The sequence below is a fragment of the Tenrec ecaudatus genome, chromosome 8 (genome assembly GCF_050624435.1).
Source record: "Tenrec ecaudatus isolate mTenEca1 chromosome 8, mTenEca1.hap1, whole genome shotgun sequence".
Classification (NCBI taxonomy): domain Eukaryota; kingdom Metazoa; phylum Chordata; class Mammalia; order Afrosoricida; family Tenrecidae; genus Tenrec; species Tenrec ecaudatus.
In genome coordinates, this window is record NC_134537.1 from 59133457 (window position 1) to 59159894 (window position 26438).

Here is a 26438-nt window from a genome sequence, read left to right on the forward strand (position 1 = left end):
CCATTATTTTCAAGGCTGGCCATAATACCTTATGGCCCATATAGTCAAATGCCTTTGCATAATCAATAAAACACATAAATGTCTTTCTGATATTCTCTGCTTTCAGCCAAGATCCATCTGACATCAGCAGTGATATCCCATGTTGCCCGTCCTTTTCTGAATCTGACCTGAAATACAGGCAGCTCCCTGTCAATGTACTACTGCAACCATTGTTGGATGATCTTCAGCAAAATTTACTTGTGTGTCATATTAATAATATTATCTATAATGTCCACATTCTGTTGGGTTACCTTTCATTGGAATAGGTTCAAACATGACTCTTCTCCAGTCAGTTGACCAGGTACTAGTCTTCAACATTTGGGGGTATAAAAGAGAGAGTGCTTCCAAGTGTTTCATCAACTTATTGAAACGTTCTATTGATATTCGATTAATTCATGGAGCCTTGTTTTTTACTAATGCCTTCAGTTCAGTATGCATTTTTTTCTTTAGTACCATTGACTCTTGATCATATGCTACCCTTTGAAATTGTTAAAAGTTGACTAGGCCTTTTTGAGTACGGCATCTCTGTATATTTCTATGGGTTCTAATATCTATTGCAATGGCTACACAGAACTCAAAGAAAAAATTCACAATTAATGGGTTGATTAAGCAAGTTAACAAGCTATAATGCCAGTGAGAAATGTTCATGATAGTTGTTTATCAGGACATGTTACAAAGTTCTTTCATGTCTGCAAATAAATGCCTAAAGGATCATAACACTTTGCTGTAAGCCTCACCCCATAGACATTAAGCTCAAGCTCTGTGGGTCAGTAAGTTCAGCTTCCCTAATTAAGAGCCCAGATGCAACCCATTCCTCAAACTAGTCTTCTGAAAAAAGCACCCAGCTTTACTTGCTTTGTGGGTTGGGAAATCTACCCCTATGCTCCATATTCTGGTTCCTGGTTTTGCTGCAACACTTCTACTGATATACTTGTCTTCTGGATCCAGGAGGTTTATGGCTCAGTGATCTCAGGGCCAGAGGATGTGCTCCACTCCTAGCTCCTGCTGGTAATGAGATCCTGCCCACTCCCACTACCTGTTTCTCAGAAGGCCCATTTTACACACACCAGGATTACATTCCATAGAATCCTATTCACAATTACTCACAGGTGAATCCTATTAGTATCTTCATCCACCATCTTACCAGACCCTTGCAGGAAAAGGCCCTTTGGTGGGAGAGACATTTTCTGGAAGAGCCACATTAAAAAATTCACTGACCCTGCATCTTCATCTTCTTGCATCATTCAACAGTTTCCCTATACAGTCTTTAATACTGCAAGTCGAGGCTTAAATATTTTTTCTTCAGTTCTTCCAGTTTAATGTAGCATGTGTTCCTCCTTTCTGGTTTTCTAACTCCATATCTTCGCATATTTAATGATTAAGGTTCACTTTCTCTTTTTGAGCTGCTCTTTGAAATTTTCTGTTCAGTTCTTTTACTTTATTTCTTCCATGTGACTTAGGTACTGTATGATTAAGTGCAAAATTCAGTCTTTTCTGACATCTGCGTTGATAACTTTTTGCCCCCTTGTCTCTTTAATGGCCTTTTGCTTTCATCATGTGTTATATTCTTGATATCATCCCACAGTTCATCAGGTCTTCTGTCATTAATGTCCAATGTGTCAGATCTATTCTTGAGATGTCCTCAAAATTCAGGTGTGTATGCTCAGGGTTATATATTGGCTCTTGAAGAATTGTTTTAAATTTCTTCAACTTCAACCTGAACTTGAACATGAGCAATTGATTGTTTGTTCCAGAAACAATTTTGGGGGTCTTGGCTTTAGTTTAGTTGCCAATATTGAGCTTCTCTATAGTTTCATCCCACAGATGTAGTCAATTTTATTCCTGTTTATTCTATCTGAAGAAGTCCACATTTTGTTGAAAAAAAGGTATTGATGATGAAGCCATCAGTCTTGCAAAATCCTACTATGTGATCTCTAGCCTTTTTTCTATCACAAGGCCATATGTTCCAACTACTGTTGCTTTTTCTTTGGTTACAACTTTTGTGTTTCTATCACAGCCAGTATTGTACTTCAAGATAGATGTTAAAATATACCTTTTGATGATGAATTCAACATATCTCTTCCTGAAACTGTTATCCCTAGCATAGTAAACCATATGACCGCCTGATTCAAAATGACCAATACTAGTTGATTTCAGCCCACTAATGCCTAGGCTATAGATCTTTGTTCATCCCGTTTCATTTTTGACAATTTCCAATTTTCCTTGATTCAACATTTTACTTCATCCACAACATTCTGGTCAACTTTGCTTTGAGCATGCTGCTCTTCCTTAGTCATATTTTGAGTGCTTTTTGACCTGCAGGGGGGGCATTTTCTGGTACTCACTCTGACAATGTTCCAATGCTACCCATGAAGCTTTCAGTATCTGATCATTTTTTGCTGCTTTCCAGAAGGATTTCAGGGGCTAATTCCTCTGAAGTGGACAATCTATTCCTTCTTGGTAGTCAGTTCTCAGTCTGGAAGATTTCCTGTACTTTGAGTACCCTGATGGTATTCGAAATCTATGATTTGTTGTTGTTACCTGCCTTCCAGTTGGTTCCAACTCCCAGTGACCCTATTTACAACAGGATGAAACACCAACTCATCCTGCGCCACCCTCACAATTGTTCTTATGCTTGATGCCTTTGTTGCAGCCACTGTGTCAATCCATCTTGTCAAGGGCCTTCCTCTTTTTCACCCCCACATCCACCCCTACCCCTTTACCAAGCATGAAGTCTTTCTCCAGGGACCCATCTCTCCTGATAGCAAGTCCAAATTACATGAAATGAAGCCTAACCAGTCTTGCCTCTAAGGAGCATTCGTTCTGGGTGCACGTCTTTGAAGTTAGATTTGTTAGATATTGGGTGTGGGGGTGTCAGTAAGTACTCCATGGTATTTTCAATATGCTTGGCCAACACTAGTTCAAATGCATCCTTTTTCTTCAGTTTTCCTAATGTCCAACTTTCACATGCTTGGCTCGGGCGTACCTTCATCTTCAAAGTAACATCTTGTTTTTCAACATTTTAAAGAGTCTTGTACAGATGATTCATCTAGAGTATGATATGGCTCCCAGCATCACAGCAATACACGGCCCCTCAGTACAACAAACTGGCAGACAATAGTCACAAGTAGAATATACAACCCCACAACTCTTTGAAGCTCATAGTATTGATAAAATTATGTTAGGTCCCATCACGGCGCTGATTACATTGTGCTAGAACACATTATGGAGGATTGGAAAACCTTGGTCCAGCAAGAGAACACAAAACCTATCAGACCATAAAAGAGACTTCATTTCATATACTTAAATAGGGACATTTCCCTTCCTTCCTGAACATATTTACTTTGGGGACTGGGAAATAATTCTACAAGACTCTTAGAAGATAAAATGTTTTAATGGTTATTTATATTTTTTGGTTAAATAAATGAGAGAATTTTGATTATATTCAATGTAATTTGTTGACATTATTACATTATTAGCCTAAAGAAAGACTTATCAGACTTTTAATGTCTTCTGTGTAGGACTTTGAAATGAGTGGATTTATCACTGTAGTCTGGTTTCTCAAAATTTCCTACATGGTGTCTGCTGCTCTAACAGAGATACCACCAGTAGATGGTTTTAACAAATAGAAATACTTTCTTATACAGTTTGGATGGCTATCGTTCCAATATCAGAGTGGTGGATCTTGAAGAAAGCCTTTTCTCTCTGTAGGCTCACAGATTAAGAGAAAGACCCTGGTGTCATTTCAGTATCTTTGGGCCTGGAGTTCCTTAGTGATCTTCTTGTGTCTCGGTATCAATCATCCTCTGGGTCTTGGAGCTTTCCTGTATAGGATGATGGGTCAAAAGATGTCTTCTGTGGCCAACTCTTCTTTCTTAGTAGTCGTTGGTTCCCCTCACTCATCTACTCTTTTAATATAAAAGCTGCTGCCGGCAACAGCCTAGGGAAACTTCCATAACTGGAGTAAGAATGTTGCAGCTCACCATAATGTCCTTACAATCAATTGGCTGATCACACCATAAAGGATGATTACATCCTTATTTAACTGCTGCATCACATTATTACATAACTACCAAACTACTGAGAACCATCACCAAGTTGACACATTTTTTTAGGTGGACACAATTCAATCCATGACTCATTGTCTGCCTTAAACCAGCTTCTGAACTGTAGAAAATGTTTTACAAATACCCATTTCCCCCTCTTGAATCCAGCCTCAATGCTGATTCTCATTCACACTTCATATTATTCCAAATATCAATACTGCTTTAGACTTGTTAGCTCAAGTAAGGGAAATATAATTTTTCATTTGGGCTATGCAAGTTGTCAATCCTAGTGGTGTCACCGTGAATAAAATGAAAGTTTTAAAATTCCATTGTGCAAATTAAAATACCTACCTCTCTTGTAGAATAAGTTTGTTTTCTTTCTTCCAAAAGTCTTTAAAATCGGAGGAGAACTCGTGCCAGATACTGAAGAAAACATTTGGGGACACCTCCTTCTCTCCAATTTTTGGTTTCATGAAGAAATAGGCTGTAGTCTCCAAAAAGCTGTCAAAGTGAACACACATGAGAGCATTAAAATTATGATTAATTTCCAATATGTGATGGCTTCTCTCTATGTAAATGCTGCTTTCATTCATGCTTATCACTAAACCAGCTGCCATCAAGTTGATTTTTTCTCTTTGAACATCCATGCATGAGAGGGCAGAATTGTGTATTCACTAGCTTATTTTTTCAGAAGTAGGTCATTAGACCTGTCTTCCAAGGTGCCTCTGGATTGAACCTTCAACCTCTTGCTTAGCAGGTAGGTGAGTGCTCTGTTTGTACCACCCAGGTGCTTATAACTATCCCAGTTCAATTCCATTTTAAAAACGAATAATTCATTTTCTAACAAGTTTTAGAGATGTACCTATAGTCAAACTTGGAAATAATGAAAATGATGAGACTATACTTCCTTTCTAAACTTTAAACAAGTGAAATAGTCATTTATACAAAAATTGATATGTGCTCCATATTCACATATTATACTGCTTATGTGCAATTTGACTTCCTTTACTTCTGGGTGGGGCAAAAAGCAAGTCTTAGGAGATGTGGACACAATCTCCCACTAGCAATTATGGTCATATCATGGAGTGGACAACAGGATGGCAGCCAGCATAGGGAGTGTAGACTGTTCAGTGCCAGTGTGATATCAGAAGGTGCCACTGCAGAGATTCCTTCAGAGTACAGTCACATATTACTCAAGAAGTTCAAGGGTGATTTGACAAGGAACACACAACTAATAAACTGTAAATTCGCAGCTTAACATGTCCCCTGACTCCATGGACAATACTCTAAAAAGGACCAAGGCTAATCAAAACTCATGAGCCATAATCAAGGAATCTGCACAGCCGGAAATGTTACAAAAAGGGTTAGCATTCAAATAGCCTTTGTCCTTCACCCCATGTGAACTGGAGTCAACACTATTTCTGCTACATTGTGTCTGATTAACGTTCCAGTAAAACTTTCCAGGACAACTAGATTATTTCATGTTGTGTTCTTTGATTAAAAGTATATCCAGACATAGATGTGTGTGTGTATTCACTTGGTCATATTGCTGATTTTAAATCCTTAATATATATTTTAAAAACCTATTTGAATTGAACATTATAAACATTAAATTTGTAAGATTAATTTAGTCAACATGTAAAGGTGACTCAGTATTTCACAGGAAAAAAAATCACACCCACCCCAACTATGGGTAACCAACGTGTAGCCAGATTTATCTGTTTCTAAACATGGCTATGGAGGCTTATGGACAGAAAGATTCCCAAGAACGTCAGTTTGTAGGTTGTAGAGATAAACGAAAACACTGATATGATCAAATGCATGAACCTCAGGAAACAGATCACTTTTCCTAGCTATCCTTCTAAGAAAAATTGTGTAGTACAGCCAACTAATTCTGAGAAAGAGCCAGGTTATGCAATGGACATAGTGTGAGAATTTGGTCAGCTGGGATATGGTAATGACATTAAAATATATCTGTAGAATGGGTTGATAGTGTGAGGACTACCAGGAGAGTAGGTGTCAGAAAGCATAAATAATCTAATATACACCTGGTTCATATTTTATAAAAACTGATAAAGCATATACATATTTCCATCCTGGGAAAACTGGCCATTCTCTTTATATCCCCAAGAGGTATTTATGACTTGCTAAGCTAAAGTTAGTTCTCAAATCCTCTGATTACTCACATATGTTTTTCATTATTTTTTTTGTATTCATACTCTATAGAATTTATTATTACAGACCAAGCCATTGAGTAGACATTATAAATTATAATAGCAGGTCCATCTCTTCAGTCATTTAAAAAACATTTAAATATTCCATTTTGAGTACAAGATTGTGATATATTTATAGGAAATAATCTAGAATTTAGAATGAGAATGTATGTGAAGAAATTGAATCCTAACTCTACCAGCTTTAAGGGCAAACATATGAACACCACTGTGTCTTAGTTTCATCTCTACAATCGATTGTTTTAAACAACTATTTTGAAGTCTGGTGGGAAAAAAAGTACATACTTTTTCAAAGCATTTGTTACATTTTTTAACATAAGGAAATGTATACTTTGTCATTTTATTGCATATATTTACTTCAAAGAAATAGACACAGAGGAGAGGGAAGATGGTGTACAGGCAGATTTACCCACCCAGAGCTCCGGATGCCAGAGCAGAAAATTAAGAGGTAAGGAGATGGAGACTGGGCGGCCCAGTCCTAAAATTAGAGTCAGGGTACTAGGGTCTGGCCCAGACCATGCTTTTTAAAAAATTTCACTCACAAAGTGAACCGAGAACACACACTCTTCGTTCATTGTCCTGGGCTCATGGGCTCCACTAGACCCTGCCTTCCTCCCGGTTTCCTAGTCCCACAGACAGCAGTGATTCCTCCAGGCTGCTGCCTAAAACTGGTCATACTCCCAGACGCTAAGGGCACCTCTGAAAGCTAGTCACAAGACCCCACACCAGAGTTCCCCATGCTGTTCGCTACCTTGAGCTCGCAGCCTAGGGTTTGGCACAGGTAGCCTTAGATTTCCAGAAATGGAAAAAAACGTAGGGAATTTACCTATGTCAGATCACAGGTTGGTAGAGCACAAACAGGAAGCAAAGCCCAGGGGATGAATTCGGTTCCAGTTGGTCAACAAGAAAACAACCTCTCTGATAAGCTGGATCTCCCCCCCTGGGGCCAGCGTGGCAGCCCCCAAATCAGGACACACCACAAGCCCAATATAAAAAGGAGAAAAAATATTCTCTTGGTAAAAACTTCAAATCCCAGGCACATTATCTAACTCAAGACAAACCTGCAGAACATGTCCTTTAGCATACATTAGCATAGCCCAGAAGATTTCAACATAATGAAGAGCCTGTGGGAGCACGCATCAGTCTCAGAACAGTTTCACAGAGCACAAAAGGACAGCCCATAGCCAGGGAGCTAATTTAATTCAATTCCAGTTGACCAGGTTAAAAAACAAATAAAAACACTTCTCTGAGCTACCGGGACCATCAGCAGTCTCAGCACAAAACTAGGGCAACTCCACGAGCCCAATAGGAAGCTACTTTTTGCCCTCGGTGGGCTTACACACAGCTGGGGCAATGCTGCCTGTCCATTACAGTCCTTCTGGCTGGGGGATGCCTTGCCTGTCCTGGGGCCTGACGCATGGCCGAGAGAAATCCTCCCGCAGCTGCAGCGCTGCATAGGGTGCACGGCAGCTACTATGCCAGTCATTCCCAGCATTTCAGATGCCTGTGTGACCTCCCCTACAATCTTGTCACTGAGGGTAATTCCGCCCGGCATCTGTGGCACACTACACCAAATCGGGCACCCCACCCCACTACGCCGAGGCAGGGTTGGAACCCCTCAGCCCCATGGTCCGCTATCTCCTTACTTTTTATTCTTTCTCTTCTCTCTTCTTTCCCACCACAGTCAGTCTCAGCAGGCCCGGGTTTATTTTTTTCCTTTCCTTTTTCTTCGTCTCTCCCTCTCTTTCCTTTCACATGCCACTGCTGGATTTCAGGCCACTACCCTCTGCCTGGGGCAACTCCACCCAAACAGCCAGGGGAGGGATGGGGGGGGTCAGCTTCAGCTCCAGCCTGCCCTCTGTGCCAGTGCACAAGGCAGCTATGACTGCCCACTCCAACGTCCCATGCTGCTGAGGAAACCTCCGCCTGGCCTCCACGGTGACACCGTGGAACCCTGCACCAAAAGGGCACACCCACCCGCCACCGTGGGGCAAGGTTAAACCCCGCCAGCCTCGCATTCACATGATCAGGGCTCAACTATTTCTTTACTCTGTATTTTTTTCTTCTGTCTTTTCTCTTCCCACCACAGTCAGTCTCGGCGGACTCTGTTGTGTTTTGTTTTCTTTTTCGCTTTCTTCCTTCTTCCCCGCCCCCCCTCCTCTCCCACTCTTTCCTTTCACACACCACTGTGGGCTTCCAGCCCCCTCCCTTCTGCCTAGGGCAACTCTGCCCACCAGCGGGGAGAGCCCCAGCCTGCCCCCTGTGGCACTGCTGCACATGGCATGGCACAGGGTTCAGGTATCTATTTACATTTTTCTTATTTTTTTCTTTCCATTTTTCTTCTCTTTGCTTCTTCTATCTCTTCTCTCTTTCCCACCAGAGTTTCAGCAGGCTCAGTGTTTTCTTTTTTATTGTTTTTGCTTTTTTGTATGTGTGTTAGTTTGTTTTTATTTTTATTCTTGTCTTTATTTTCTCCTATCTCTCTTTTTCTCCTCTTCCCCTCTCTTGCCTTTTACATCCCACTACCGGCCTTCAAGCCATTCCCCTCCAGTGAGAGCAACTCCAAGTATACAGTTGGGATAGCTCCCACACACACTAATTGGCTGTACACTCAGCTGGGGGTAATCACACCCATGTTCTGCTGAACCCCCAAATGGCTGGGGGGTCTCTCATTAAAATGGCTGGGGGGAACTCCTGCCTACACCCCAAGGCCCTACAACTAAATGGGGGAACTCCTAAATGGGGGAACTCCTGCCCAGTGTTTGTTGTGCTGCACACTGCTGGAACATCTGTTCAACCTCCATGGCGGTCTTTCTGACTAGGGTAATTCTGCCTGCCATAAATGGTGTTCTACACCAAGGAGAGGACACCGACCCGCCCTTCTCAGCACTCCTGTTGCAACAGAAACCACCACATGCCATCAATCTTCCTGGGAGATCAGCCAGTGAAGCACCATCCTTGTGGGCCCATGACCACCTGACCAGTGTCCTGTGAGAGTACTATCCAACTCACATGCAAAATTATGAATACAGGTTGGCTAGGGTAAGAGGGAAAACACAGGATGATGAAACTGAAGCCTGACACCCCAGTGCACCTAGCTGCAGGTAGTTCAAAGATGCATTCATATGAACATCCCAAAGAGAGAGCTCAGTGCTCTTCAACTCTCTGGAAGATGGCACTGGGCTCCTCTAAAACAACATGTAAACAGCCACCAGCCCCAACAGTCTCAACAAAAAAGCAGGAGAAAGGGAAGACAATGCCAGAAGATGTCATGAACCTAACAACATGCATAGAAGAAGCAGACACTGACCTGCCACAGAAAGAAATCTTCAGAATGCTGCTTGGAGTTATACAGGACAGGAGAGAAGCAATAGAGAAGAGGGATGAAATGATAGAGGCGATAAAGGCAATGCGCCAAACAGAAATACAAAATATAAATGATGAAATAACAAAATCCAGTAGCAAATTAAGAGAGGTTGCCAACCGACTGGAGGATGTGTGTGTGTGTGTGTGTGTGTGTGTGTCCCACGACACTCTGAAATAAAATGTAACAAGGGAATTGTGTTTACGTTATTGCCTCGATCTCCCCTGAGCATTATTTCCTTCATAACATTTTTTTCTACTTTCATTTTATTTCAGAGCACCGTGGGCCACAGAAAATTACCTCAAGGGCCACATGTGGCCTGCAGGCCACCAGTTTGACACCCCTAACCTAGAGGATAACCAGGTAGATTTGAACACATGAGAAAAGCAGTGAAATAAGACAATCAGAGAAGCTGAAGAAAACCCAAGAGCCATCTCTGATGCTAGGAAGATGAACAATATTAGAATAATTGGACTACCACAACAAGACACATCAAAAAAGTCAACGGTGAAAATAGTGAGGGATTTCTTAGAGGAAAACTTCCCCAGCTTAATAAATGAAAAGCAGGCATTCATCAGGAGGCCAAAAGAATATCAGCCAGACTGAATCCCAAGAAGTCAACCAAGACAAATAATAGTTAAATTATCCAACTATGAGGAAAAGGAGAGAATCATAAGACCAGCTATGGAAAAACAAATAGGCACCGATAAAGAATAAGATAATAAATAAGAATATATTCAGACATATCACTATGACTATGATACTTAAAGTGGGCATGGATCCCAAAAGAATTGAAACCTTCAGACCAATATATCTAATGGACATTGATGCAAAAATCTTTAACAAAACACTGTCCAATAGAATATAAAATCATATAAAACAAATAATTCACCAAGGGATGCAGGGATTGTCCATCACACAAAAGATCATTAGTGTCATTCACCACATTGACATGAAAAATTATCAGAGCCACACGATAATATTGATAGATGGGGAAAAAGTCTTTGATAACATCCAACACCCATTCCTGTTTAAGACACTCAAGAAGATAGGTAGGGAAGGAAAACTCCTTAATATTATATAAGCTATATGTGAAAGACCAACAGCCAAGGTGGTAATCAATGTAGAAAAGATGAAAACAATCCAACTGAAAATGGGGATCAAATAAGGACGCCCCTGTTCCAAATTCTATTTTACATCATACTAGAGGTCCTAGATAACAACATAAGGCAAAGAAAAGACATCAAAGGTATTCGTCTGGGGAAGGAAGAGGTGAAACTATTGTTATTCATACACGATATGGTTTTATATATTGAATATCCCCAAAACTCCACAAGTGGAGTGTTGGAAGTGATAGGGGAATATGGCAGAAAAGAAGGATACAAGATCAACAAACAGAAGTCTATTTGGCTGCTATACACATCAGACAAGATCACAGAAGGGGCGATTAAAAAGGTAGTATCGTTTACAGTAGCCAAGCACAAATTGAAATATCTAGGGATATAACTGAGTAAAAAACCTCAGATGATTTGTAAAAGGAAAACTACAGAACTCTATTATAAGAAACCAAGGGTGACCTCAACAAATGGAAGGCTATCCCATGCTGTGGAACTGAAGTCTCAATACAGTAAAGATGTCAGTTCTGCCCAAGGCACTATATAAGTTTAATGTTATCCCGATAAGAATACCATCTTCCTTCTTCAAAGAATTGGAAAAACTGATTATCTACTTTGTACGGACAGGGAAGAAGCCCACAATTAACAGAGAACTCGTCAAGATTAAGGACAAAGTGGGAGGGCTTGCTCTACCTGACTTTAGCATGGATTATATGGCCATGGTAGTCAAAACAGTGTGCTACTGGTATAATGAGAGATAATCAGACAAATGGAAAAGAACTGAAAACTCAGAAATAAAAACAGCAGCATACAGAAAACTGATTTCTTATAAGGGCTCAAAAATATCAAATGGGAAGCAGATGCCCTCTTCAATAAGTAGTTATGGAAAAAATGGATACATACCTGCAAAAAATGAATCAAGATCTTTACCTCACTCCACGCAGAAGAATAAACTCAAGATCTATTATAGATATTGAGGTAAAACCCCAAAGTATTAGGGCCATTAATAAGGTAATTGGGACAAACCTGAGAACCTTGGCACAGGGAATACATAGGGTATTGGAAGGATACAAATACAGAGGAGTCACAAATTGACAAGTTGGATATATTGAAGATAAAACATCTGTGAACATCAAAAGAATTCACCAAGAGAGTAAAAAGAGAGTCCACAAACTGGGTAAACATCTTTAGCAATGACACATCAGACAAAGGCCTAATTACAAAAATCTACAAAACTTTGCAAGCTTACAATAAGAGAAAAAATAACTGCCCACTATGGAGTTGGGCAAAGTACCTGAATAGAAGTTTCACAGTGTCTGAAATCTGAATGGTCAATAAACATATGAGAAAATGTTCACGATTATTAGCCATAAGAGAAATGCAAATTAAAACTAGCCCAATTCAAGAAATCAGAAGGTAACAAGTGTTGGAGGGGCTGTGGTGAGATAGGAACTCTTGTTCACTGCTGGTGGACCTGTGGGTGTGTATAGCCATTATGGAAATCAATTTGGAAATTACTAAAACAGATTTAAATGTAGCTACCATACGACCCAGCAATCCCCCTACTGGTAATATACCCAGAAAAGGCAAGAAACAAAGCACGTTCAGACATCTGTGCTCCAATGTTCATCCCAGCACAGTTCACAATTGCAAGGAATTGGATGGAGGAATGGATTAAAAAACTGTGGTACATACATACAATGGAGTACTACACATCCCTAAAAAGCAACAATGAACATATGAAGCACATTGCCACATGGGGAGAAATGGAGGAAATCATGCTAAGTGAAGTAAGCCAAGCACAACAGGACAAGTACAACATGAATCCACTGAGGTAAGCTTAAAAAATGGGGCATAGGAGAAAAGCTACTGTATACATACATTCCTGGGGTGAGGTCCAGATATTATGGCAGGGGCCAAACCCAATCCCAGGATACATATGGCAGTCAACTTAATAGGAGGGGGAAAGAAAGGGGGGGTAATACATGGGTAGGGAGTGGGGAACAGGACAGTAACCCACCCAAAGAGAGGATATTGTTTATATTTCCACAGGAGAGGGAGAGAGAGACCAGGTTTCAACCCATGTGCCAAAATGTGAATACAACATACTGGCATGTAGCAGGAACCAATAGAGAGGTCTGTGGGGCTAGCCACAATCCCAAATACGTGGAACGCCCTCCCTCCACCCCCAGAAGAATGCAACTCAGAGGACAGCACTGAAGCTACAACTTGGGGAGCAGGGCATGTCTGATTAGAGTACACAGAAGAAACATAGAGGGATGGAGAATGAGGGGAATACATCTTGGCCCACCAAGTCTCAAGGATGATATTCCTGCTCCGAGCAGACAATGCACAGAGAGGACCATAGGGCTGGCCCCACAAGACATGACATCCTTCACTGAACTATAGTCCTATGGGGGACAACCCTGGAGACACAATGCAGGAATTGTGCCCAATCTGACCCCATCACACTGGGGCAAAACACTAAGGGCATGCAACAGAGCAGCAAGGGGAGCAAAGCGATGAAATCTCCAAGGAACATCAAAAATAGATTTTGGAGACAGAGTGTGGCACCCCATCAGACTTGACTAGAAAACACTCATAAAAGTAAAATAACAGACAGGCATCGGGCTTTGACTCAAGTACTCCCTCATTACAAAAACACTTTGTTCAAATAATCCGGCATTTTGTGATGTTCACCTTCCCGACACGATCACTGAAGACCAAATGGGTGCATAAGCAAATGTGGTGAAGAAAGCTGATGATGCCTGGCTATCAAAAGATACAGTGTCTGGGGTTTTAAAGCAGAGGTTCTCAACCTTCCTAAATCCGTGGCCTTTTAATACAGTTCTTCAAGTTCTGGTGACCCCAATCATAAAATTATCTTTGTTGCTACTTTATAACTGTAATTTTGCTACTGGTATGACACTGTGAAAGGGTCATTCAACCCCCAAAGGGACTGACAACCAACAGGTTGAGAAACACTATCTTAAAGGCTTGAAGATAAACAAGTGGCCATCTATATGAGAAGCAACAAGCCCCACATGGAAGAAGCACACCAGCCTGTGTGATCATGGGGTGTAGATGGGATCAGGTATCAGGTATCAGGCAACTAAGACCCAGAACGAAATCATACCAATGTGATGGAGGGGTGGGGCGTTTGGGGAGTAGAGTAGAGACCTAAAGCCCATCTATAGACAATTGGACATCTCCTCACAAAAGGGTCACAAGAAAGAGATGAGTCAGTCAGGGTGCAGTATAGCCCCGATGAAACAACTTTCCTCTAGTTCTTTAAAGCTTCTTCTCGTACACTCACCCCCCACTATCATGACCTCAGTTCTACCTTACAAATCAGGTTAGACGAGAACATGCACACTGCTACAGACAAGAGCCTGCAACACAGGGAATCCAGGAAAAATAGCCCCCTCGGGGCCAACAATGAGAATAGAGATACCAGGAGTATAAGGGGAATATGGGGCAGAAAAGGGGAATTGATCACAAGGATCAATATATAGTCCCCTCCCAGGGGGAGAACAGAAAAGTGGGTGAAGGGTGACAGAGGATGATGTAACATATGAAAATAACAATCTATAACTTATCAAGGATTCATGAGGGAAGGGGGCAGGAGAGGAAAAATGAAGAACTGATATCTAGGACTCAAGTAGAAAGAAAATGTTTTGAAAATGATGATGGCAACATATGTACAAATGTGCTTGACACAATGGATAAATGTATGGATTGTGATAAGAGAATGTAAGAGCCCCCATTACTAAAACTTCTTTGTAAATTGTAATTGATTCAACTGAAGCTGATTTATCAAAAGATACTATTTTTAAAGTTATTTTGAGTTACAGTCAAGCATAGTGCTTCTAATTTTTAAAGTAGTTTATTATTCTCCTCGTGAACAATTTTCTGTAGGTTTTGCCATAAATTACCAAATAGCAGGTAATGTAACCTCTGAGTCTGAGATAATTTATATGTAGAGAAAATGCTTGTTTTTTAAGCTTGTCATGAAGATTAAGTAAAAAATCCCTTTTAAGTGAAAAATTACAAAGTAACATAGCCATATATGAGTTTATAGGAAGCAAACAAGCTCTGGGTGTAAAACTGTGTGAATTTCTTAGATAAATTATTAATACATGAATTAAAGCTAGCATGTCAAACCGAATATAACATGAATCTCAATGAAAAGAAAGTTACACTCAGATATTTTTTAGGTAATGGCTTTGATGAAAGAAAAAATAGAAAAGCCTGAGTGGTGTGGAAGAATTTTCTGAGGACAGTGATTACAGTCCAGGCACACAACTCCATATAATAAAGGGGAGGAAATTATTTTTAAGAAAAGAAAGTAATAATACATTAATCACTAAATAATCTCTGGACACCTCTAAGTCCAAAGTCATATGCTTCCTCTGGTTTCTTCACATTTATTTGGCAAGAAAGAGGGTGGTCAGTGGTAAAGCTTATTGTACCCCTTCTGAATGATTGGCTTTCTCTTCGTTCAGAACCATGAGGCTTCATCTATCATAGAGCAATAGAGAAGAGCTGAAGGTGACAGCTGTCATACCTGGGACCCTTCTCACTGCTACAGGCTCTCAAAATGGTCTTGGCTCAGCAGAGGCTGTAGTGAAAAGCATCATCAATCTCTGGCGTCCCTTATTCAATGTCCAATTTTCACATGCACCTGGGGGAATTCGATTTTGATTGTGGTGCCAGAGAAGACGATAAAGAGTACCCACACCCTGCTAAAAGGATAAACTGATCTGTATTGGAAGAAGTGAAGCCACAGTGCCCTCTAGAGGCAGGATGGTGAGACACCCTCTTACATACTTTGGTTAAGTTGCCAGGAAAGACCAGTCCCTGGAGACCGATGTCATGCTTTGTAGAGAGGCAGAGAAAAAGGGAGACCCTCATGGAGATAGATTGACACGGCGGCTGCAACAATGGGCATAGGGACAATAACGAGGATGGGGCAGGTGGTGGAGTTTAGTTCTGTAGTACAGAGGGCTATCATGAGTCAAAAATGACTCAAAGGCACCAAACAACAGAGAAAGCAAACAAACTGAAAATGCAGCTATCACACTAAGTGGCATATCTAGAGGTCACCAAACAGCAATGACCCTTTTGATCTTGATTCATAAACTCTATAGGGGTTTCTTTGAGGCAGTGATTTGATGTAGCACTTTCTGAAAAATGTAAACCAAAAAGGTGAAAACAAGATATTACTGAAAGCAATTTTAAAGGCCTAGATGTCTGGAATGACATATTCTTGAGGTGGAATACGTCATAATTTCAAGATCAATTTGCCTCAATTTTTTCTGAAGATGCAACCCAGTTTCAGTCTAACAATATTTCTAAAGAAATAGGCATACTGAATCAAAAATCTATGTTGAACTATAAATAATCCTATATAAAAATAAAATATTCAAGTAAAATTAGCATAAATTTCTAAAATCAAAAAAGGAGAAAATATTTACGTTTTGCATCAGGCAAAACACATGGAAATCACTAACCATAAAAGACATAGAATCACTAATCAACCGTAAGAGTAAAATTGATAAACTGGATCTTAATTATAAAATATAAAGAATTTTGTTCTTTAAAAAACAACATTAAATAAATGAATTACCATGCCATGAGAATAACTATTCTAGGAGAAATGATCTCAATACATGCAGCGGGCAAAGGGAGCAGAGACACAAAGGAAAGACTCTCCAAACTCACATTCTAAAAGGCAGACCACTAAATAGAACCCGGGACCAATAAGTGAACAGACAGCGAAGCCATGAATATGTGCTCAACATCATTACTCATCAAGGAAATACAAAGGAAGACCACAGTGGCATGCTGTTCATATCCACAGGAGTTTACATTTATCAAAGTCTCCTAATATCAAACGAGGGTGAAGATGCGAAGCACTTAGAATTGTCATTGCTTTTGAGCCTTTAAAGTGGTAAGTACTTTAGAGACATGTTTGACGGTTTCTGGGAGAATAAACATCTACCTGCTGTGTAACCCAACAAAACCAAGCCTCACTTATTGATTTCAAGAGAAAGGAAAATATATGTGAATCTTGTATAGGGAAGTTCATAACGGCCTTGTTCGTAATAACCTCAAACTGGAAATCTAAATATCTATACACAAGCTAATGTATAAATAAACTGCAATATAAGGCCTGCATGGACCAGAAGGGTAAATGGAGAAATAGGCATGCCTAATCATGAAGAACATGCCACCCCACCCTGCCACCACCCGCCCCAGGGAAGCCCAACCCCCTTCAGCAAGCAGTCTAGCCCCACTCTTTACATACCGCGGACACATAATCTTTCAAAGAAATCTCTCTATATATACATTTATACATAAAAAGAGCAAAACCAACTCACTGCCATCAAGTTTATTTCAACTCACAGTGAGTGACTAGCATAGACTAGAACTGCCACTGTGTGTTTCACGAGTTGTAAATCCTTACCAGAGCAGAAAGCTTCCTCTTTTTCCCTCAGAGGAACCGATGAGCTTGAACTACTGATCCTGTAGTTAGTAACGCCCCCACCCCCCTAAAAAAATCCCACTATGACACCAGGAAGTCCTGGGGCTGGGGGAGGCTTTCTGAGGGGAGAGGAGTAAAACTGTATTCGTCTCATAAACTTTGGGCATGTACCAAGAAACGGGCATCATACTTAGTAAAGTAGAAGGGCAGTTCCCTGAAAAAATAGACACAATCATGAAACACTTCATGGCATAGATGAACCTGGAAGCCATTATGTTGAGTGAAATTAGCTTATCACAAAAGGACACGTATTTGTGTGAGTCCACTACTATAAGTATAAACACCAAGACAAAGGCAAGCTTCTGCCCTTGGGTTATGTAATCTTCTAATCCAGTCTCCCAAGCAAAGAAGCAGTGAGCCTTTCTAGTACCGATGAACCATATATCATCCCTTTTGTCTGTGCATCTTAAAACCACTTTGACAGAAATGGGCTCACTTCAGCTGGGCTTGGTTTGTCACCATGGAGGGGAAGGGAGAAGCCCAATCAATCGCTGCTATACTGTTTGTTCTAAGGTAACCACAGACCAACAGGCCCTCCCATAAGAGTGAATAGGAAAACTTCCTGGAAACTCAAGTCAAGACATGGTAGGGAGGCTGTACATCTGTTGGTGGGTAGATTGGGTGGGGCAGCCTGACATAGAGAAATAATGCTTCACAATACCAAAAGGAACCCAAGAGGAGAATATATTCAGTATTATGTTCCTAACAGGATGTTTTTTACCTAATTTCTATCCAGCCCTGGGTGACCCGGGCCATATATTACAGACAACTAGGACTTTAGATTCTTTTGTGGGGGTACAAAATCCTTCGGAAGCCACACCAGCAGCATTGATATGGAAACCTCATTAAGAGAACTAGGCTTTCCCTTAAACTCACCTTTAGCAGATTTAAGGAAATGGAATACTCCCTTGAATTTAAGACCAAACTGTCTTACTGTGAGAAGAAGCAAACCACTAGTCCAGGCTATGGACTTTGGTTCTGATTCCTTGCTTAGAGGGAGCCCAAGACTACCATCTATTTACAAGTTGTATGCTCTCTTTGCCTTGTTGTGACATGTGTTATTCTGGTGGGTATAGTTCTGCTTTTAAAAAGAAAAGAAATTATAAAAATCAGGGCTGAGATTCAGGAGAAGGAAAATAAAAAAACTATGGAAAAAATTAATATCGCTAAAAGTTGGTTCTTTGAAAAGATAAACAGGATCGATAGACCATTGGCAAACCTAACCAAAGAAAGGAGGGAACAAATCTCAATAGCAAGAATAAGGGATGAAAGAGGGGTCATTACAACAGACCCTAATGAAATCAAAAGGATAGTTAAACAATACTATGAAGGATTGTACTCCAATGAATTCAACAATTTGGAAGACATGGACAAATTCCTGGAAAACAATCCCTCCCTAGACTATCCTCGGTGGACATCAAGAATCTCAACAGACCCATCGCAATAGAAGAAATAGAAAAGGTTATCAAGGGATTACCAACAAAAAAATCTCCTGGACCAGATGGATACACTAGAGAATTCTATCAAGCATTCAGGGAAGAACTAATACCAATCCTACACAAACATTTCCAGAACATAGAAAAAGATGGCAAACTCCTTCTATGAAGCTAGTATAACTCTGATACCCAAACCGGGCAAGGATCCCACAAGAATCGAGAACTACAGACCGATATCCCTAATGAACATTGATGCAAAAATCCTTAACAAAATACTAGCCAACAGAATACAAAAGTATATAAAACAAATAATTCACCATGACCAAGTAGGATTCATACCAGGGATGCAGGGATGGTTCAACATACGAAAGACCATTAGTATTATTCGTCACATTGACATGAAAAAGTATAAGAATCACATGATAATATCAATAGACGCAGAAAAAGCATTCGACAACATCCAACACCAATTCCTGTTTAAGACACTAGCGAAGATAGGAATGGAAGGAAAGTTCCTCAAGACAATACAAGCTATATATGAAAAACCAACAGCCAAAGTCATAGTCAATGGAGAAAAGACTAACACAATCCCACTGAAAAAGGGAACCAGACAAGGATGCCCCTTGTCTCCACTCCTATTTAATATCGTGCTGGAGGCTTTAGCTAACAGCATAAGGCAAAGAAGTGACATCAAAGGTATTCGTCCGGGGAAGGAAGAGGTGAAACTATCGTTATTTGCAGATGATATGATTTTATATATGGAAAATCCCAAAAGTTCCACAAGGGGAGTACTGGAAGCAATAGAGGAGTTTGGCAGAGTGGCAGGATACAAGATCAACAAACAGAAGTCCATCGGACTGTTATACACATCAGATAAGACCACAGAAGAAGAGATCAAAAAGGTGGTACCCTTCACAATAGCCAAACACAAACTGAAATATCTAGGGATACACTTGACTGAAAAAACAAAAGATCTATATAGGGAAAACTATAGAACACTATTACAAGAAACCAAGAGCGACCTCAACAAATGGAAGAATATTCCATGCTCTTGGATTGGGAGACTTAATATAGTTAAGATGTCAGTTCTGCCAAAGGCACTATATAAGTTTAATGCTATCCCGATACAATTACCATCATCTTTCTTCAAAGAAATGGAAAAACTGATTACCAACTTCATATGGAGAGGGAAGAAGCCCAGAATTAGCAGAGAACTCCTCAAGAAGAAGGACACCGTGGGAGGGCTTGCTTTACCTGACTTTGGCACATACTATGCAGCCACAGTTCTCAAAACTGCATGGTATTGGTACAATGACAGATACTCAGACCAATGGAAAAGAACTGAAAACCCAGAAATAAAAGCATCAGCATACACACAGCTGATCTTTGACAAGGGCCCCAAAAAGATCAAATGGGAAGCAGATGCCCTCTTTAACAAGTGGTGCTGGAAAAAATGGATAACAACATGCAGAAAAATGAAGCAAGACCCTTATCTCACTCCATGCACAAGAATAAACTCAAGGTGGATCACAGACCTTGAAGTTAAACCCCAAACTATTAGGGCCATCAATGAGGGAATTGGGACCAACTTGAGAACTTTGGCGCAGGGAATACACAGGCTATCAGAAATAGGGAAGGACACAAACACAGAGGAGGCACAAATCGACAAATGGGATATACTGAAGATAAAACACTTATGTACATCTAAAGAATTCACCAAGAGAGTAATAAGAGAGTCCACAGACTGGGAAAACATCTTTAGCAATGACACATCAGACAAAGGCCTTATTACTAAAATCTACAGTACTCTGCTAGCTTCCAAAAAGAAAAAAACCAATAGCCCACTTGAAAGGTGGGCAAAGGACTTGAACAGAAGTTTCACAGGGGCAGAAATCCGAATGGCCAACAAGCATATGAGAAAATGTTCCCGATCTTTAGCCATAAGAGAAATGCAAATTAAAACAACAATGAGGTACCACCTGACACCCTCAAAGGTAGCCCAATTCAAAAAATCAGAAAGCAACAAGTGTTGGAGGGGCTGTGGGGAGACAGGAACGCTCATCCACTGCTGGTGGGACTGTAAGTACGTACAGCCACTATGGAAATCAATCTGGCGATACCTAAAACAGATGGAAATAGAGTTACCATATGACCCAGCAATCCCCCTACTGGGAATATACCCAGAAGAGGCAAGAAACAAACCAAGACCAGACATCTGTGCTCCAATGTTCATTGCGGCACAGTTCACAATTGCAAGGAGTTGGAAGCAACCCAAATTTCCATCAACTGACGATTGGATTAAAAAACTGTGGTATATACATACAATGGAATACTACACATCACTAAAAAGCAGTGATGAACGTATGAGGCACATAGCGGCATGGGAAGAACTGGAGGAAATCATGCTAAGCGAAGTAAGTCAGGCACAAAAGGACAAGTACAACATGAGTCCGCTGAGGTAAGAATTTAAAAAATTTTTTTAAAAAGCAAAAGTGGCATAGGGAAAAAGCTACTGTATACAAACATTTTAGGGGTGAAGACGGTGTAGTATGGAAGAGACCAGACCAAAACCAGGGATGCACATGGTAGACAATGGTGGAGGAGGTGGGGAAAGGAAAACAAAAGGATGAATATAAGGAAGAAAAGGGTAGTGGGGTCATGGGGCATTAATCTACCCAAGGGGAGGGTATTGTTTATATCTCCACAGGGAAAGTGGGACCAGACTTCAACCCAGTGTTGCAAGGTGTGAATGCAATATCCCGGCGTGGAGGAGGGAACCAGTGGAGAGGTCTGGGAGGCTGGCCCCAGCACCATAAATTAAGTGGATTCCTGCCCCTCCCCCAAAAAGTATTTGTTCCAAAGGACGACATTGACTCTGCAGCTCCGGGAGATGGACATATCTGATCAGAGCACACGGGAGCAGATGAAGGGGCAGGAGGAGAGAGTGGAGCACAGCCTGGCCCACCAGGCCATGATGATGATGTTCCTGAGTAGAGCAGCCAGTCCACAGAGAGAACAATATGGCTGGTCCTACTGTGAGACATGATGCCCCTCTGTGACTAAGGGCGATACAGGGGACAGCACCGGAGACACAGTGTGGGAATTGCACCTGACCTGATCGCACCACACCGAGGCAAATCACTGGGGGAGTGCAGCGGAACAGCAAGGGAATGGAGTGGCAAGGTCCCCAGGGAATGCTGAAAGTGGACTTTGGGGCCAGGGTGGGGTGCCCCAACAGACTGGACTGGAAAACGCTCCTAAGGGCCAGCAAACGATCCCTGAACTAACTACAAGCTTTTCTCTTGTGAACTGTTTTGTTCTGTTCTTTGTCAGTGGTTTGTTTTTGTTGTTTTGTTGTCTGGTTGTATACTGTTGCTTTGTTTTCTTCTGTCTTGTTTTCATGCATGTTAGTGACTCCACAGGTCTGTCTGAATAGGACAGGCTGGATGAACTATCTGGAGGAAAAACAATGGGACCGACAGTTCCGGGGGGACTTGGGGTGGGGGGTTAGGGGGGTAAGGAAGTGGTGTTAACAAACCCAGGGACAAGGGAAAAACATGGGACCCCAAATGGTAGAGAAGGGGGAGTGGCAGGCATGGTAGGAAATGATCAAGGGTAAGGTTGCTTAGAGAAGAGGTATATTCTAGCCCAGGTGGCGATGAAGCATGGTAGTAGGGCAGGAGGAAAGTCAAGGGAGATGGAGGAAAGAGCTAGGAGTCAAAGGGCATTCATGGAGGTCTAGACAAAGACATGTACATGCAAATATATATAGGAGGATGGGGAAATAGATCTATGTGTCTATATTTATAGGTCAAGTATTAAGGTGGCGGAAGGACCTTGGGCCTCTACTCAAACACTCCCTCAATGCATGAATACCTTCTTTTATTAAATTGGAACTCTATGATGCTCATTCTCCCGACACAACGGCTGGAGCCAAAGTGGGTAAACAAGTAAATGTGGTGAAGAAAGCTGATGGTGCCCGGCTATCAAAAGAGATAGTGACTGGGGTCTTAAAGGCTTGAAGATAAACAAGCGGCCATCTAGCTCAGACACAACAAAGTCCACATGGAAGAACACACCAGCCTGTGTGATCGAGTGGTCCCAAAGGGATCAGTTACCAGGCATCAAAGAACAAAAAATCATATCATTGACTGCACACCTCCATGATAGGATCGCTGAAGACAAATGGGTGCATAAGCAAATGTGGTGAAGAAAGCTGATGGTGCCCGGCTATCAAAAGAGATAGTGTCTGGGGTCTTAAAGGCTTGAAGGTGAACAAGCGGCCATCAAGCTCAGAAGCAAAAAAGCCCACATGGAAGAAGCACACCGGCCAGTGCGAGGCCAGTGCGATCACAAGGTGCCAAGGGACCAGGTATAAGGCATCATGCAAAAAAAAAAAAAAAACCAACAATGATATAAGTGTGTGTATGTATGTGTATATATGTGTATATGTATATGTATATATATACCATATTAAATGAAGGGGGAAGTGCAGAGTGGAGACCCAAGGCCCAAGTGTCGGCCAATGGAGATCCCCTCATAGAGGCGTTTAGGAGAGGAGATGGGTTAATTAGGGTGCGAGGTAGTACCGATGAAGAACACAGCTTTCCCCCAGATCCTGGATGCTTCCTCCCCCCAACTACCATGATCCGAATTCTACCTTGCAGGCCTGGATAGGACAGAAGCTGTACACTGGTACATATGAGGGCTGGAGGTACAGGGAATCCAGGGTGGATGATACCTTCAGGACCAAGGGTGTGAGGGACGATGCTGGGAGAGTGGAGGGTGAGTGGGTTGGAAAGGGGGAAGTGATTACAAGGATCCACATGTGACCTCTTCCCTGGGAGAGGGACAGCAGAGAAGGGGGAAGGGAGACTCCGGATAGGGCAAGATATGACAAAATAACGAGGTATAAATTACCAAGGGCACATGAGGGAGGGGGGAAAGGGGAGGGAGGGGAAAAAAAAAAGAGGACCTGATGCAAGGGGCTTAAGTGGAGAGCAAATGCCTTGAGAATGATTGGGGCAGGGAATGTATGGATGTGCTTTATACAATTGATGTATGTATATGTATGGATTGTGGTAAGAGTTGTTTGAGTCCCTAATAAAATGTAAAAGAAGAAAAGAGAAAAAAATGATTAGGGCAAAGACTGTACAGATGTGCTTTATACAATTGATGTATGTATATGTATGAACTGTGATAAGAATTGTATGAGCCCCTAATAAATTGTTAAAATAAAAAAAAAGAGTGAGTGTTATTGAAATTGTTGCCCTATCCTCAACCCTCATTGTTTTTGTAAATAGGATTCAGTCTCCTAAGCTGCTTATCTGTACATGTCAACAATTCATGTATTGAAGTCTAAAAAGCCAAACTATACATGTATGATTTCCTTCTCGCTACAGTGTTTTAAATTCTATACCACTGGCAGATTAATGATAACATCAATAGTATTGCCGTGTGCCCCTTAGAGATGATTTATAATGTTCTTTATTATGAAAGGATAGCCATCTCTCTAACACTTACCGCAAGGATCTCAGGCGGCATAGTGGTTATGCATTGGGCTGTAATTCAAAAGGTTAGCAATTCAAAACTGCCAACAGCTCCAGCTACTCCTAGTTAAGTGTTACCGCCTTGGAAACACACTGGGGCCATTCTACCATGTCCTATAAGGTCTTTATGAGTTGGAATTGATGCAATGGTTGTGTAATGGCAGTGACAATGTGAACCAGAAGCATAGAAACCATAGATATATGAGTAGATTTTGGGCTTACACTTAATCGTAGCCCTAATCTAAGAACAACTAGATTTTGTTTTGATAAGAGTTGTATGAGCCCCTAATAAAATTATTTTTAAAATATGTCCACAATTATAAAGTATATTTCTTAATAAAGCCATATGAAAAACTTCTTTTCCATCAAGATTAGCCTTTAGAGAAAATAAGAGAACACTGTCACAGACAAGTACTGAAATTTCTGAGGTAATTTCTATGCTTACCTAAGATTGCAAATCTTCATTCTGGAACTAAAAGTCTATTTAAAGGAAGCTCATGGCTTCCTATGTGAACCCTACTTTCCAATGGGGAAACTCAATGATTTCTTATAACCAAATATTTTATCCTCTTCTAGAAATAGTTGTCTAACCACCTTGCTTTTTATTTTATTCCCACAGTTTTGGGTCCTAATGTATAAAGAAGATACCAACTATACCCAAGACGCTGGTATTTAGGAAATGACATTTCAGGCAGACTTGTATGAATAAAATCCATAAACCCAAATGAATTAAATTCTATTAAATATTGGAATTATTGTCCTTTGTCCTTGAAAATAAATATTGAGCCAAAAATTGGTTCCGTGAGATAAAATATACTAAACAACTTATAAGTCTTCTCAGAAGTAATATTTTGTTAAAGGAAAATTATTTCTCACCATTTATGTATCACTGTCAGTGAATTTTCTTCTGTCTCCTGGTCAATTTTAGCTGAAAATAGAAAAAATATATAAGATACATTAAACAAATCATAAATAATGATTCTGAGTAAAATATGATCTAAATAATATCATTATAAAATATTCATTATTAAGTTTAAAGCATATGGGGAAAATGTTAGTATATCCTTAAGTATCCACTGATAATAGATTATTTTAATGCACTCTGGCCAGAAGTTTATTTTAAATCTATGAATGTCATACTTATATAACTGGGAAAGATTATATTTAATTTTTAGTATATTAATGTTTTATATTGATACAGATTAATTATATACCCAACCAAAATTTTATATTCAATTTAATTTCATTAAACCATTTACATTTACATATGTATAGCAAATTTTAAATATACATAGAATGTGTTTTTAAAATCCCAATAATTCATTACTTAATTAGAAGTACAAAAAGTAAACTAAAACAACATGTAAACTTCTTCAATTATTATCATGTTTTTTGACTCTTCACCAGTACAATCTATACCATACTACAAAACAGAATATATAGAGATTATATTTAGAGGTACAAAATAAAATACTAACACATTCTACTAATTAACAGGGGAAGTGCCATTGTATCCATTTTCCCAGTTATCCTCTGCCTAAACAAAAAGAGTGGCAATTGATACAAATTGTAGGATCATATTTAGAAAGGGTATTTTAATGCAGTTTAAAAGAACAGAAATTTCATCACAAAAAAAACCATGGCAGTGATTATCAATTTTTGACCAGTAAACATATTCTAGTACTGTGTGATTACTACATACACTCACACAGAATACTTTTCCTTTAATAGAATATTTCTTCCCTCACACAGTTTCAAAAATACTCTTACTTTGTAAAGTTTCTCTAATATCATTTTTCTATTATATTAAATTTTCTAAAATTGACTTCATGCCCTAATAATGGTCTGTGACCCACATTTTGAAAACCACTGAGTTATAGGGCAAAAATGAACAAATATATTAAAAGTGAAGCATAAAATAAGTCAACATGGAAGAAGCATACCAGCCTGTATAGTTCAAAAATTGCAAATAACAAAATCCAAATCTGAAGGAGAGAACAGTATCAGGGGTTAAATTCTGAACACTGTTTGCAGAAGCTATGGATGACAATGGATGCCCAAAATCTATTTGCAGGGCCCCACATGTAGTAAGCCTCCCCTGAATCCTCTTT

The 26438-nt window shown here is 40.3% G+C and overlaps 1 protein-coding gene across 1 annotated transcript in view; it reads right to left on the reverse strand.

Moving 5' to 3' along the window:
* The window catches only part of FMN2 (formin 2), a 368626-nt gene that overhangs the window by 15145 nt on the left and 327043 nt on the right, over positions 1–26438 (reverse strand). Inside the window, exons 12-13 of the mRNA XM_075555679.1 lie at positions 25204–25255; positions 4437–4586 (exon numbers count right to left, since the gene is read on the reverse strand). Coding sequence (XP_075411794.1) covers positions 4437–4586; positions 25204–25255 — 202 coding nt within the window. The remainder of the gene's footprint in view (positions 1–4436; positions 4587–25203; positions 25256–26438) is intronic.